Raw genomic sequence first — 15567 nt, forward strand, 5'->3', positions numbered from 1 at the left:
AACGGAGCCGGGCGCCGATTGGGCCACGTTGGGGCAGTGCTCTCCGCCCCAGCCAATGGGTGGCAGCCACAGAGGGTTCTGTCCGCAGAGTCCGGGCGCGGGGTGCCTATAAAAGGTGCCCGAGACGGGCGCGCGCGATCCAGAGAGGCGAAGCTTTTTTGTGGGGGTTGGGGGTGGCAGCGACACTTCCTGCCTGGCGTCTGGGAGCGCCGCCGAGCCCACAGCGCCGTCGACATGGAGCCCGAGCCCGTCACGCTCCTGGTGAAGAGCCCCAACCAGCGCCACCGCGACTTGGAGCTGAGCGGCGACCGCAGCTGGAGCGTGAGCCGCCTCAAGGCCCATCTGAGCCGCGTCTACCCCGAGCGCCCGGTGAGAGGAGCCCCCGGCTCCAGCTGCCAGCACTCCCCTAACCCCGGCTGTCATCCTCGCAGCCCTCCTCGCGTCCCCCCTTGGGATGCCACGTCCTCCTCCCCTTTCCCTGTAACTTCTCGCTTCGCCGGCCTTCCCCTGACGGCTGGTGCTCCGCAGGTCCCCTCTCCCAGGCCTGTGGTCTCCCTCTTTCTGCCCTGCCGCCGTAGGCGCCCTCTGACGTGGTCCAGTGGCTGTCACTTCCTCGTTCTAGGCCGCCATCGTCCCGCCTTCCTGATGGGCCGCCTTCCCCTGTCACCTCGCGTCCTAGGTCCCCAAACTCTAACGGCTGTCGCACTCCTGCCATACCTCTTCAGACCCCTTCCCAGCCCCCTAGATCTGGCTTCCAGCCTTAGCCAAGCCGCTGAAACAGCAGTTTGACCTTGAGTGAGTCATTTCACCCTCCAAGCCTCAATTTCCCCAAAACGGCGGAGTGACTAGGTGTTCCTCGTTAGGATTGCATCCGATGGGTAGGAATAAGGAAACAGAAGTGCTGCGAAACGAGTTTTCTGAATGTAGCCTCTCATTGCAGAGAGGTGAGGGCAGGGGCCAAGCCCGGCCAGTGGCTGGAGAAGCACAGTGAGCGCCCGGGCAGCGTGTGCTTAAGGCCCCACACCCGCGAACAGGACGTGGCGCTTCCCCTCCCAGTCCGCCTTCTGCCCTGGTCCCCTCCCTGTGAGCTGGATTCCACAGCCTGTGCTTAGTCCCAGGGAGGAGCCCGGTGCACTTTCCGGTAAAAAGTGATTTAGAAGGAAAATAGGTGGAAGGAATCTCCTGGAGTCTGGGTTTTAAGACTCTGGTCCCTCAATTGGCAGAGACTTCCTCGCTTTGTTTTGGTTGACACATCTGTCAGCATCACCCTTAGGGCCACCCTCCCTCCCCAGCACGTGACGGAGGCTATGAGCTGGACCTTCCTGTATTTACTTTCTACTCTAATATTATGTAAGTGTCAACAGTGTTCTTTACTGCCCACAACTGTAATTCTCCATCAAACAGGAGAGGGCATCAGGGCAGGACAAGATTGTGAAATTGTTCTTTCTTATCTGAAGTGTTGCAACGTGTCAGGGTGTAGCTTATGGGTCAGGTTGTTTTTGTTCCATATTGTCAAGAACGTGGAAGTGAGTTTCCCTCCTGAGTCGTTCTTTTGAAATGTGCTTATTTATTTAATAAGCTCCCATTCCTCTAGCATTCGCCTTGGCACTATTTGCAATTTCACCATAGCTGCTCCCAAGAAACAGGTGGCAGTGCTGCTGCGAGAATGGCTATTAGGTACACAAATTGGCGAAGCAGGTGTAGCCTCTAGTTGCGTCATTTGGTAAAAGGCGGTGTTTTGGAGGAGGGCTTTCCTTTAGGGCTTCCTTGGGTGAGGAACATCACTCCTATTAAGTCCGAGGACCCAAAGTTGTAAATAAAAGGTCTCTCAGGTCTGTATATTTGTGTTTAAAAATTTTGGCTGGAGCACATTCGTCATTTGCTTTCTAATGTGAGAAGCCTTACTTTATAATAGTTGTTTGCTTAATATATTTTTTTTTAAATCAGCCTTCTGGATAAAGACGCAGAGTGTCAGTTCAGGCCTTTAACAGGCCTCAAATCACGGGCACCCGTGGTTTTCAAACTTTTTCTAGTGTGAAACTCTTTAATATAATGCAGGACCTCACCTATACAGTAACATTTACAAGTCCAGGTTTATAGCATTTACATATGAAGTTCAATCAGTGAGAACAATGATGAACACAGCATCCAATATATTTCTGCAGTTTGTTATAGTTGCCCAGTGTCCAAAAAACAAAAATCCTGATTTATGCAGATAAATAGGTACGGTTATTTTTTTGTTTGTTTTAAACAGCTTGCTTTATAATCTTGGGCTACTTGGCAGGAGCAGCTTTATTCCAAATTTTGCATAATTGGTTATTTTGGCAAGAGTAGATTGAGAAGTTGCTGGTGAGCTCCAGTGTACTGACTTTGGTATATATCACTTGAAGCCATTATTTAAGTCCAGTTTTAAATTTTATTTATTTATGTTTGGCTGCGTTGGGTCTTTGTTGCTGTGCGCAGGCTTTCTCTAGTTGCGGCGAGCGGGGCCTACTCTTCATTGCGGTGCGCGGGCTTCTCATTGTGGTGGCTTCTCTTGTTGCGGAGCACAGGCTCTAGGCACACGGGCTTCAGTAGTTGTGGCGCACAGGCTTAGCTGCTCCGCGGCATGTGGGGTCTTCCCGGACCAGGGCTCGAACCCGTGTCCCCTGCATTGGCAGGCAGATTCTGAACCACTGTACCACCAGGGAAGTCCCTTAAGTCCAGTTTTTAAGGGAATTAAAAATGGATTTTAAAAGTGAGATTTGTATAAAAGTGTGTGGCACAACTGTGGTTTTAAAATCACTGGAATGGAGTAGAGTGTTTGGAATCTTGACTCTTTAGCAGCAGGTGACCTTGGACAAGTGAATTTTAGATTTTCCCCCTTACAATAGGCATACTAAATATCTCATAGGGTTGTGGTGTGGAATTTTACCACACACCGTCTCCTCTTTAGCTGCATTTGTATGTTGGGAAAAGTCTCTTTGAGGGCTTAAGTTTAGAATTGCTTCATGTTATCTTGGGACAGTGCTAGGTGGTTTTAGGGAAGGCTGACTTTGAGTTTTCTCTGAGACCAAACTTTGAGTTTTGAAGTTCGTTGCTGTAGGAGCCCCATATTTGTGCTTTTTGTGGCAGAAAGCAATTTCCCTGGGAGTTAAGAAGTCAGGTAGCTTGCCATAGGTTTTGTGGACTGGTAGTTTGCCATCCTAAATTTGTTTGCATGTTAGAGATCAGTTTAAAGTTAAGTACTTCCTAAGTAAAAGTTTTGTATATGGGGCCTTCGGAAAAATGTTTTCCTGTGATGCTGGGAAAAACACACACGTTTAAATTATTTGTATAAAACAGTTTCTTCTGTGTTTGGGAACTTGAGGGAGCTAAGTGCTGACCTGTGCTGCTCTTTCTTTCCATAAGCATCCAGAGGACCAGAGGTTAATTTATTCTGGGAAGCTGTTGTTGGATCACCAGTGTCTCAGGGACTTGCTTCCAAAGGTATCACTAAATATATTAACTTTTGAATGTTTTTGAGCACTAATAAGGTTGAATTCAGGTCCTAAAGTACCTCCTTATTACTTTCAGCAGGAAAACCGGCATGTTTTGCATCTGGTGTGCAGTGTGAAGAGTCCTTCCAAAATGCCAGAAGCCAGCACAAAGGTATGTCTGCTTTTTCATGATGATAACAATTCGTGTCATTCAGACTCTCAAGGTCGAAATAAAGGAAGTTGGATAAAACTCTTAAGTGTTTTTATCATATAATATTTTGTCTCTTCCCCAGTGAGAATCAGGAATAAGAAACTGTTATCAATACAAGTGAGAGTTTACTATAATAGTAGTAGACTTCCATTAGTGTTGTAGTGGAAAAGTGGAGTTCTGCAGTACACACTTCTCTGGGATTTGATTTGATCTATAGTGGCTGTGTATCCAGATCACCGAACTAGCAAGGCAGTCATGAATTTAGCACATAATGAATTTCTAAGGAACCATTGATTTTTTTTTTTAAATTATTTTATTTTATTTATTATTCATTATTTTTGGCTGCGTTAGGTCTTCATTGCTGCGTGCGGGCGCTCTCCAGCTGCAGTGAGCGGAGGCTACTCTTCGTTGTGGTGCGCAGGCCTCAGTAGTTGTGGCTCGCAGGCTCCAGAGCGCAGGCTCAGTAGTTGTGGCATGTGAGCCCAGCCGCTCCGCGGCATGCGGGATCCTCTCGGACCAGGGCTCGAACCCGTGTCCCCTGCATTGGCAGGCGGACTCCCAACCACTGCGCCACCAGGGAAGTCCCTGATGTTTATAAAGAGTAAAACATGACTATGTTTACTTTGGAAATTTTCATTGTGATTATTTGTTTGGATAGGAAAAGGCCTCAGTCTTTATCAAGTGATCTCTAAAGACTTGCTTATGTTAGATGGTCAAAAATCCCTCATTTTTCATTTCACAGTGTTAGTTCAAATATACGGTATTAAGGGACTTCCCTGGTGGCACAGTGGTTAAGAATCCACCTGCCAATGCAGGGGACACGGGTTCAATCCCTGGTCCGGGAAGATCCCACATACCGTGGAGCAACTAAGCCCCGTGCCACAACTACTGAGCCTGTGCTCTAGAACCCAAGAGCCACAACTACTGAAGCCCTCCCATCTAGAGCCGGTGCTCCGCAACAAGAGAAGCCCGCACACTGCAAAGAAGAGCAGCCCCTGCTTTCCTCAACTAGAGAAAGCCCAAACGCAGCAATAAAGACCCCATGCAGCCAAAATTAAAAATAAATAAATAAATAAATTTATTTTTTAAAAATATATACAGTATTAATATTCTAATGTGGTGATACACTCTAAATTTGCATTACAACTGTACATCCTGAAACATCTGAGTATAGTGTAAGAAATTCTTTAGGTTGCTGGCTGGGTTGTGTTTATAAATCTTATTGGTCAAATTTAATTTCTTAGTAAATTTAACACCATAAGATGTATAGAAAAAAAAAGATGTATAGAGCATTAACAGGAAGCTTTCTCACCAATGATAACTTCATTGGGAGATTTTAGTGAAACTACAGCATAGCTACTCTAGGAAAAAATACGGATTTTTTTTTTAGTATCTGTATTGATACTGTGTTGAACAAATTTTAGAATATTCTTTATGTAACATTGCATCTGTTCGATTTTGTCAAGTTCAGAGGTCAGGGTTGGGGACATAAGCCATTCACAGAGAAAGAATCCTTGAAGCTTGATTTCACACCGTTGCATCAGGCCTTTTGTTCATGTTACACTTATCTAGGTTGCTGAATCCATAGAGCAGCCCGCTGGTCTTAATCAGGGACAGTCTCCTGGGGATTCCTCAAGTGACGGTTTAAGGCAAAGGGAGGTTGTTCGGAACCCTTCTCCCTCTGGATGGGAGAATATCTCGAGGTGAGTGTTGTAATAAAGAAGCAGGTTGTACAACATGAACGTGCATCATTTGCATCAACTTAAGAATAAGCTGTGTTTATACTATATACTCATAGAATTTTTAAATGTACAAAATTTTGCTTTATAAGGGCTTCACTTTAAAGATCTCTTCTGTATTTAACTTTTCTTAATACATAGCCTTTTAGGAAGATCTAAAAAGTGGAGATGCATGTCCTGAAAATCTGGGCATTTCTCCTCCTACGTGGGTGCACTTCACATTGCGCTGACCTCATGATAGGGAATTAGTGCTGGTGCAGAAAAGCAGCTGTTGTAAGCACTGTGCAGCTGCTTTGCCGAGTGGCTTTGTGCTTTGTCTGTCATAACAGTGGGTGACAAAAGGTGAAGGGATTGTTTGAGAAATGCTCTGCCAAGTACCGTGTCGGTGGTGCTAGGAGAAAAGGAGCAATTAGAGCTTCTCTTTAACGCAAAAGCCAGAAGCGACTAAATGCTGTGACGTTCGGATTTCACAGCTCTTGGAACACCTTACTATGAAAGATCCTTTGGGAAAAAACAGTTTATTAACTACAAGTTGAAACTCTGTTACTCCCTGAGTCCCCTGCCCACCGTTTCCTAGTAGTTTTTAATATCTGATTGTTGATAAAGTCAGGTGTTTGAGGAATGAAGAGTTGTTTTTTTTCTTAATGGAGGTTTTCAAATATACACAGAAGTAGAGGGAACTGTATAATGAATCTCCATATAATGATCAATTTTTGCCATACTTGCTTTATCTATTCCTGCTTCCCATTTTTTCCTGAAGTATTTAAAAGTAATTCCCAGGCATTGTCAGTTCAGTTCTACATAGTTCAGGATATAACTCTAAAAACCTTTCAGTTATCTTGCGTGTCTGCAGTGTCATCATCTTCAGAGCTAACAAAAGCACTTTGTTATTTTCTCATTTCCATGTACTGTATCTTTTTTAAATGATCAAAAACAGTATCATACCAAGACCTATTTGTATTAGAATACAACTTTAGAAATACTCTGGGTATGGAATTTGGTTAAGTTCCATACCTAGCATATAAAGTGGATAATTGAATTCATTATTGGATAGAAACACTTAAAACTGCTTCCCTTTTTCTGACTATACGATTTGAGAATTGAGGCTCATATCTGACTATGAATTTTACCATAATAAAACTTGATTTCATCCAACAAATATTTATTGGACAGCCAGTGCATATAACTTTGTTTAAGGATATGAATTGACCAGCAGAGATGACCACATAACAACTCCTGATCTTTCTGCAGTTCTGTTAGTTTGAATTTTGTGAAGTGATGCCAAAGGAGTTCACTGTGTAGGGCTCACAAAACCAGAGATGACTCCCACACACACCCTGCCCCAGGCTGCGCTGGATGATAGAAGCATGAGTTTGGTGTCAAACAGGTCTCAAATCCAGCCCTACTACTTACAGGTTCAGTGACCTCGTGCAGATCCTTTGTCTTCCCTGAGCTGCACTCGGGCTCCCCTCTGTAAAATGGCAGGGTGGAGAGCTCCCTCCCCACAAGGTTGTTGGGGATCCCGTGAGATAACAGCCCGGCGGCCTTACAGGGCACAAGTGGTCAGTAAGCATGCATGGGTGGTGCCACACATAACTCTGCTCCCCGTATAGTTCAGATCTAGGGGTGAGGGAGAAATGGGTATTGGGAGGGAAGGAGTATTTCCTGCAGAAAAGACTTTGGGAGAGGTGTGACTTTTTAGAGCTGCTCCCTAAAGAATGAATAGTGGGGTTTAGACCTTCAGTGAGACTCAGCAAGTCTAAAATAAGGGTGGGGATCCACTTAGACTGAAAAGGTCCAGCTTGTTTGTACATCATGGTGATGACATCATGAGACCCCAGTGCTGGGCAGAGGGCTCTTGTTTTCCCATGGGATCCAGACCATGGGAGGGGGGCTTTGTCAGTACTTTCTGTGATTGTATTACACAGGTGCATCACCCAGAAATCTACATGTAACTGTCATAAAGCTCAATCTTCTGTCTCTTTGTTTTGAATTCCTGATTGTAATTTAAACTTAATTTTCACTTATTCATACTAAACCAACTCAAAAAAAGCATTTTTTGAAATCTTTCATAGGCCTGAAGCTGTCCAGCCGGCGTTCCAAGGCCTGGGGCCTGGTTTCTCAGGCTACACAACCTATGGGTGGCTGCAGCTCTCCTGGTTCCAGCAGATATACGCACGGCAGTACTACATGCAGTAGTGAGTCTTCACTCACGACACTGGGTGTGGCCAGGGCTCCCAGAAATGGAGGGAACGCCCATCCATGTTACCCACAAAGTTAGGGAGGGCGGGCTGAGTGTGTCAGAGTCCTGCTCTGTGGGTGGGATAGAGGATAAATGGTAACTACTAATCTGTGTATTGACGCGTAGTTGGCTGACTGATCCATAGTTTGATGACTTTATTTAGAATATGTTATTTCCTTTTTTTTTCTTTTCAATTTGTGATATCTTTAACATTTTATGAAAATTTTAATTTGCTACTGCACCATGTTTTCATGGTGGCCTTGATGTTTAATTCCAGATGAAATTTACCAAGTGGCTTCTGTTAGGAGTAGAAAAGGCATTTATAGATATGACTGTTAGTAAAGAAGTTCTTCACTAAGTTAAAGAAAAATCAAGTTTGTATATGCCTACTTAATAGTAAAAGATCCCTGCGTAAATGAGGTTATGAGAACCAGTCTTCATGGTGCCTTGCTCTCAACAGTATTTGCCTCTGTCATTTTTATTTTAGCTTAGCAGCCACTGCTGCGTCAAGGGCTTTTGTCCCCTCACCAAGTGCACAAGAGATACCTGTGGTCTCTGCGCCTGCTCCAGCCCCTATCCACAACCAGTTTCCAGCTGAAAACCAGCCCGCCAATCAGAATGCTGCTCCTCAAGTGGTGGTTAACCCTGGGGCCAATCAGAACTTGCGGATGAATGCACAGGGTGGCCCTATTGTGGAAGAAGATGATGAGATAAATCGAGATTGGTTGGATTGGACCTATTCAGCAGCTACGTTTTCCGTCTTTCTTAGTATCCTCTACTTCTACTCTTCCCTGAGCAGATTCCTCATGGTCATGGGGGCCACCGTTGTTATGTACCTGTAAGCAGATGATTTCGCTTTCCCTTTTTTCCCTTTACTACAGATTACACTATGTGGTGACCCAAACCAAGTACAGATTTTCCTCTTTTTTGAGCAGTCTCAGTCAATATTTAAGGAGGTGTATTTAAGTAGTACGTCATTCTAGGATTTTCGATGGAAAGAATTGATGGCTTGGTTGCGCATTGCCAAAAACACAATTAATTCTCTGTTAATACAGGAACAACATTCTCTTCTTTTCCTCTAGTTAAGTTACCTGCCAGGCTTATGAACCACAATAAAACAGCCATACTGAGGCATGGAAAGGAAAATTGTATTTGTGTTGAATAAGAACATATTTATCTTTTATCAGGCTACAGCTGCCTTCTAGGATAAAGGGCAGGCAATGGCTGTGGCATAGCCCTGAAGGGCCAGATCCATCACAGACCTGGCATTTGGCTTTATCCATGGCTTAGAGCAGTGGTTCTCAACCAGGATAGTTTTGCATCTGCCCTCTACCCCCGCCCCCAAGACGTTTGGCGGTGTTTGGAGACATTTTTGACTGTCACAGCGAGGGGGGTGGTCCTGCTGGCATCTGGTTGGTAGCTGTTAAACATCCTGTGGTGCCCAGGGCAGCCCCACGGTAAATATCCAGCCCAGTATGTCAGCAGTACCAAAGTTCAAAAACCCTGGCCTAGAGTGATATGTCCTTGTATGTGGCAAAAACTGACAGAAGAAATTTTTCCTCCATAGGAAAATGGATTTTTATTTTAGTTTTTAAAAATCTTAAAAAAGAAATATTTAGAATAATGCATTAAGTACTTATATCCAGTATTAATCGTTATATTTTGTCATATTTGCTTCAAGACTTGGGTTTAATTGGATTTTTCAGATGCAACTTTTAGTTAATTCTTTAAATTCTATAGTCTCTAGAATCATATATGTAGGTGACCAAATCTAGGTCTTATTAGTATGTTATTACGTATATTATAGTCACAGCTGTGTGTGTATTTCCCCTTCCCCCTCTGTTCAGGTTTTCATGTGTAAGGTTTAGGTCAGATGAAGAAGTATTTATTGAGCACATACTATGTGTCAGGTGCTGTTTATGTTGCTGGGCACATCATAATGAATAAAGCCTAGTTTCCATAGTGCCTGTCAAGAACCTGACAGGCCAGTGAGAAATTCTAGGAGCCGGTGTGGTGGAATGTCTCTGCAGATGGGCCTGGCTGCGAGCTTCTAATCAGGTTCTGCTCTGATGAGAGGAGGGGAGCAAGGGGGACCTCATCTCATTGAGAGGACCCTTAAATTCTTGAGTACATGTCACTCTGATGTTCACTAAGATGGACTTTATATGCTTCCTTTGAAGGCATCACGTCGGGTGGTTTCCATTCCGACAGAGGCCAGTTCAGAACTTCCCGAATGATGGTCCTCCTCAGGAAGCTGCAAATCAGGACCCCAACAATAACTTCCAGGTATGGAGTTTCTGCTGGAGCCCAGCGATCTTGGTGTGAAACACCGGGCTCTTGAGTCCTTAATCTTTAGATACCTTGTGGTGTACCATTTTATTAAGCTCAATATTTCAAGAGTTTTTTCAAATTTATTCTTATAGCATTAGCTATTTTTAAAACATTGTGTCATAAAATCCATCAGGTATTTTTGTCATCTGGCAATTTGCATTTTGGCATATATAAGTAATGTTTTTTTTAAACTCACTATTTTTAGTGTTCATTCTCAGTAACGATATGTTATACCATGGAAACTGCTAATGGAGAGTTATTCTAATTAAGGATTACGAACATAAGCCTGTCTCACAGAATAGATTTTCTGGAAAATAACAGAAATAGAATTTTTGGGGACTTCCCTGGTGGTCCAGTGGCTAAGACTCTGTGCTCCCAGTACAGGGGGCCCGGGTTCTGTCCCCCGTCAGGGAACTAGATCCCACGTGCCGCAACTAAAATATCCCGCATGCAGCAACGAAGATCGAAGATCCCTTGTGCTGCAACTAACACCCATCACTGCCAAATAAATAAATATTTTAAAAAAGAAATAGAATTTTTATAAGGCAGTTTAATGCATAATCCTAAAGGATAGTCTTTTTAATATAAAGTGTCACCCTCGAATCTGTTTTTAGAATCCTGTGTTTCCAGTTTTTTGGTTTTTTTTTAACTCGGGACACTGCCAAAATTAGAAAAATATCCACATTTAATGAAGTGGCTAACTTAATTACTAGTTTAATAATAGCTGAAGATCTAGTTACAGTACTTCATTTGATCTGATACTTGCTGCCAGGAATATTGAAAACTATGAGAATGTTCCAGCACAGTTGTGCTACGGAGGCTGGAGAAGGAGCTCCGTCCAGCCGGGGATGTCGTCCCCAGGGTCCTGCCTGCCTGGCTTGGCTTATGGGGCAAGGGGCCAGGGAGCCACTCTGCCCTTTCCTGACATTATTGGGTGCTTCTCACGGTCCTCTCTTCTCCTTGTATTTTATTACCTGTAGGAAGACCCTGATCCTGAAATTGCAGACCCCAACCGCCTCCCTCCAGACAGGGACGTAGTGGATGACGAGCAGACCAGCCCTTCATTTATGAGCACAGCCTGGCTCGTCTTCAAGACTTTCTTTGCCTCTCTTCTTCCGGAAGGCCCCCCAGCCATAGCAAACTGATGGTGTTTGCTGTCTGGCTGCTAGAGGCTTTGGCAGGCGTGGACTGGATCATCTGGTTCCGGCTAGATTTCCTTACCTGGACGTGGCGATGGCACAGAATTAGTAAAAGAATCAACAAAGAGGATGATACGCCTTTGTGATTCTGCAGAAGCAGAAAGTAAGACGTGAAGCCATGATACAAATTGATGAACAAAAAATGCCTAAGGCTTCTCATGTCTTTATTCTGAAGAGCTTTAATATATATTGTTGTAGTTTAATAGACATTGTAAGTAGAAGGCATTAGTGTCGCATGTTTATGCCTGAGGAACTTTTCCAGATGTGTGTGTCTGCATGTGTGTGTGTACATAGATGTCATAGATGCAGAAACGGTTCTGCTGGTACGATTTGATTCCTGTTGGAATGTTTAAATTACACTAAGTGTACTACTTTATATAATCAATGAAATTGCTAGACATGTTTTAGCAGGACTTTTCTAGGAAAGACTTATGTATAATTGCTTTTTAAAATGCAGTGCTTTACTTTAAACCAAGAGGAGCTTTGCAGAGGTGAAAACCTTTGCTGGGTTTTCTGTTCAATAAAGTTTTACTATGAATGACCCTGGCGGAGACTCCTGTCATCTTAGCAGTTTACTCCGTGTCCATCATCTCTGGATGGTCAACAGCTGAGTTGCTGATTTTTGAGTAACCTGAATATTTTGCTTCTTTTTATTAAAGGATTGTTTGTACTGATGAAGAAGATAAGGTAAGGCCACGAAAGTTTTAATTTACTAAGATTATGCTTGTGTTTGCCCCCCATTTCCTGATTTAAACAGTACTGGCTTATGTTGTAACCCATCAGAGTTAAATTCCCCCGATTTAAAGTTAGTGGCATTAAGTACCTTTCACCTGCTCACATGTCATGCTTAGCTTACTTTTGGACTTTAATCCTTCTTTTAAGTATTATTTTTGAGACTAATCTGAAAAGTAAAGTGCTGTGTACTTTTTAACATGAGTGATGCTGTAAGTAGAATGCTAAAGGCCTGGGAGTGTTGTTTTGGGCAAAGTATAATCAGCTTCTTGTGTCATGGTCGTGATCATTTAAATGAATTGTGACTGGACACATTGACATCAAATAAACATTCACTGAACAATTCATAGCCAGATGCTGGGTAGATACAAAGCTGTTTTATGTATGGTCGTGCTTTAAAAAGCCAACTAAGATAATTATGTAAGTAGTGAAATGGCATAGAGTTTCAAATAACACCAGACCTCCAGAACAGAGGAATAGTCGGTCAGGAGGCAGTGATTATTGATGAGTTATGAAGGCAATGTTTGCTTGAAGGAAGAAGTGACTTGAGACTGGAGGTTTTACAGTTTTACGAGTGAGGAAGTAGGTGACAGAGAAAGCCTGAGGAGCTGGAGAAGAAGGGTCACAGCAGAAGCAAGAGTGCAGAGATGAGACTTCCCTCCTGCCATGAAGCTGGATTGATGAAAGTGGTCATTAAGAGTTGATACGAAGGTCTTTTAAAACTGTTGGGTGGAAAATCCTATCGTTTTGCAGAGCAAGGGGCATCATCGTTTGGAAGAGGGGCCTGGAGCCCCAGGCAGCGGGCGGTGCCCAGCTCCTGTTTCTGAAGGAGTGGGGCCTCTCTCCCTGTGGTGTCGGGTTGCATCTATTAAACTCCAGATTCCACCAGCCCAAAATAGTTCCAGGATGGTGCTCCTGAGGGCAGCTGACAAGGGTTCAGATTGTCCAAAGCCCCACCAATACAAGAGAAGAACCTTCAGACAGGAGCCAAGGCTTAAGAGCGCTGTTGGGTGGGAGACGTGGCAGAAATAACAGTGCTTCCACAACAGTTACTAAATTATAGCATAGGGATGTACTACATACCACTGTTAATACTTAGGAAATTATTGGTTTGGTTCTTTGTTGTTAAGTAGCAATTAAAAAGCTAAAAGCACAAACCAAAAAATTTCCAAATGTTAGCTCAAGCCATAGTAGCTTTTAAAGTTTGCATTTTCCAAGGTGTGTTTTCTTGAATCCTAGTTCTATAGAAGAAACACTCCAGACAATGAGCTCATGGTCAAGTAAATTTGGAAACCAGGTTGATTCCAGTTGGTGGGTTTCTTCACTGCAGGATTCCTGGGGCCTTTAATATGCTGATGTACTTTTGAAGGAGGGTGTGTGGTCTGCGGCCCCTCTGTTCTGTGAACCTGCCCATGACTGAACGGAGTGCCACGGTTGGGGAAATGCAGTTGTTACTATTAACCAGCACCTTGTTTGGCATTCTAAGCAGCAAACAGATGCCTGGTGAGAAGTGATGGCATACATCCATAATGAACAATGGAGTTAAATATTCTTTATATGGCCAGGGAGGGGATCAGAAGCCATGCGGATCTAGAGTCTGACTGAGAGGGAGAGGTTACAGGTCATCTTTGTCACAAGGAGCTCTTTTACCCATTTCTAAGGAAGTTAACCCTTTGTCAGAAGGGTGGCCTCCCCGGGGTAGTTACCTTGAGAGATGCTGCTGATTCTTCTCAGGACCTATGCCCACCCCGCCTCTCTTTGCTTCTAGACCTATAACCAGACTCAAGTCCCAGCAGGCCTCAAGGAGTGAACAGCTTTTTGCTACACCCCGGAAGAGCTGCATGATTTTTCCAATTTATACAGACAGATCTGGGGAGGTACGTGGGAATGGATATTAATGGGTGTGGGTTAGTGGTGGAGGCAACATTGAGTTGGATCAGGCTGAGTTTATTAACATGGACGCAGTAAGCAGAGATTCTGCGTTTACTGTTTTAGTGTGAAGAGTGAGGAAGGACTCTAATAGTTTAGTTGGCTGAAACAGTCTAACAGGTGGCCTACACTCAATGAAGTTGAATTGCCAGGATTGCTTTAGGGAACTGTAGCGGAAAGTATTCAGAATCTTAGGGAGATTGGAATGTTAGAGTGGATTTTTTTTTTTTAATATTTATTTATTTATTTTGGCTGCGCCGGTTCTTAGTTGCGGCACGTGGGATCTTCATTGCAACACGCGGGATCTTTTAGTTGCAGCATGAGGACTTCTTACTTGCAGCATGCCTGCGGGATCTAGATCCCCCACCAGGGATCGAACCCAGGCCCCCTGCATTGGTAGCACAGCGTCTTACCCACTGGACCACTCGGGAAGTCCATTAGAGTGGATTTATCATGTGAGACCAGCTCACCCACCCTGGGAGGGTCCAGAGGACACACCTTTCACCACGACTGTGAGAAATAAATTTGTGAGGGGAGCCCAGCGTCATTGCAGAGCTCTGTGGTCACTCTTCTCTGTAAGTCAGAAATTATAGTGGGAACCACAGTTACTGAACTAGGATCCTTAAATACAGTAGGGATAATCGGATTCCAGGGTGGCAGGGGCCAAGTGGTAGAACTTAAATCACCAGAGATAAGGTGGCTGTGGATACCATTATGGTACCAGCAGAGTCTAAAAACAACTCAGAATCGTTGGACTTGCAGAGACCTAGGGTGTTGGCCAGTTGATCATAGTATCCCTTGGAAAGAAAGAAACGGGCAGGCTAACTGAATTCTTGATCTGTGTAAACAGAAGTGAACAGAAGTCTCAGTTGAATCACCCAAACAGAATTAGCTTCTCCATCAATTCCCGGACTTGAGACAGTTTCCAGACCCAGAAACCCTTGAATGAAGGGGGGGCAAGTCTCCTTGAGGAAGGACCCTGCAACACTGAAAAAATTTACAGTTTCGCCCAGCCTCCCCCTAAAGGAACCTGCAGCTTTTTATCAAGCTGACTGTGCATTGGGGAAAAGGAAATAATCAGACTTTGCGGGGGATGGCTGGACACAGCCTCTAAACTAAAACTAATTCAAGGAGACCCAAAACGTGACTGTGGTCCGCCAGTCAAGAGTAGAAACTTATGGGGCTTCCCTGGTGGCGCAGTGGTTAAGAATCCACCTGCCAATGTAGGGGACCGTGGGTTTGAGCCCTGGTCCAGGAGGATCCCACATGCCACAGAGCAACTAAGCCCGTGCGCCACAACTACTGAGCCTGCGCTCTAGAGCCCATGAGCCACAACTACTGAAGCCCTCCCACCTAGAACCCGTGCTCCGCAACAAGAGAAGCCACCGCAATGAGAAGCCCGCGCACCTCAACGAAGAGTAGCCCCCACTCGCCGCAACTAGAGAAGGCCTGCGCGCAGTAACAAAGACCTAAGGCGGCCAAAAATAAATAAAATAAAATTTTTTAAAAATGCTCAATTTAAGAAAAAAAAAAAAGAGTAGAAACTTATGGAGATCAGGTCCATCTCACAGTAGGTCCAGTGGGTCCCTGAACCCATCTTGTGGTTATGTCCCCAGTTCCAGAATGTATAGTTGAAATAGACATACAGGCACATCTTGTTTTACTGTGCTTCACTTTATTGTGCTTCGCAGATTACTGTTTTTTTTTTTTTTTTTTTGCAAATTGA

At 44.2% G+C, this 15567-nt stretch overlaps 1 protein-coding gene across 2 annotated transcripts; it reads left to right on the forward strand.

The window, feature by feature from the left end:
• Positions 1–106: 106 nt before the first annotated feature.
• On the forward strand, positions 107–11726 carry HERPUD1 (homocysteine inducible ER protein with ubiquitin like domain 1). Of its 2 annotated transcripts, XM_082437003.1 has the most exons (8): positions 112–369; positions 3391–3468; positions 3556–3630; positions 5242–5372; positions 7484–7606; positions 8138–8488; positions 9831–9936; positions 10962–11726. In XM_082437003.1, exons 1-8 carry the CDS (start codon positions 235–237, stop codon positions 11124–11126), a joined length of 1164 nt encoding a protein of 387 aa, XP_082293129.1. In that variant the 5' UTR covers positions 112–234; the 3' UTR covers positions 11127–11726. The 2 variants fall into 2 exon arrangements, with proteins under 2 accessions (XP_082293130.1, XP_082293129.1); XM_082437004.1 differs by lacking the exon at positions 9831–9936 and having other exon boundaries at positions 107–369.
• Positions 11727–15567: the final 3841 nt, after the last annotated feature.

Source organism: Balaenoptera physalus (genome assembly GCF_965194825.1).
Source record: "Balaenoptera physalus genome assembly, chromosome: 19".
Lineage (NCBI taxonomy): Eukaryota > Metazoa > Chordata > Mammalia > Artiodactyla > Balaenopteridae > Balaenoptera > Balaenoptera physalus.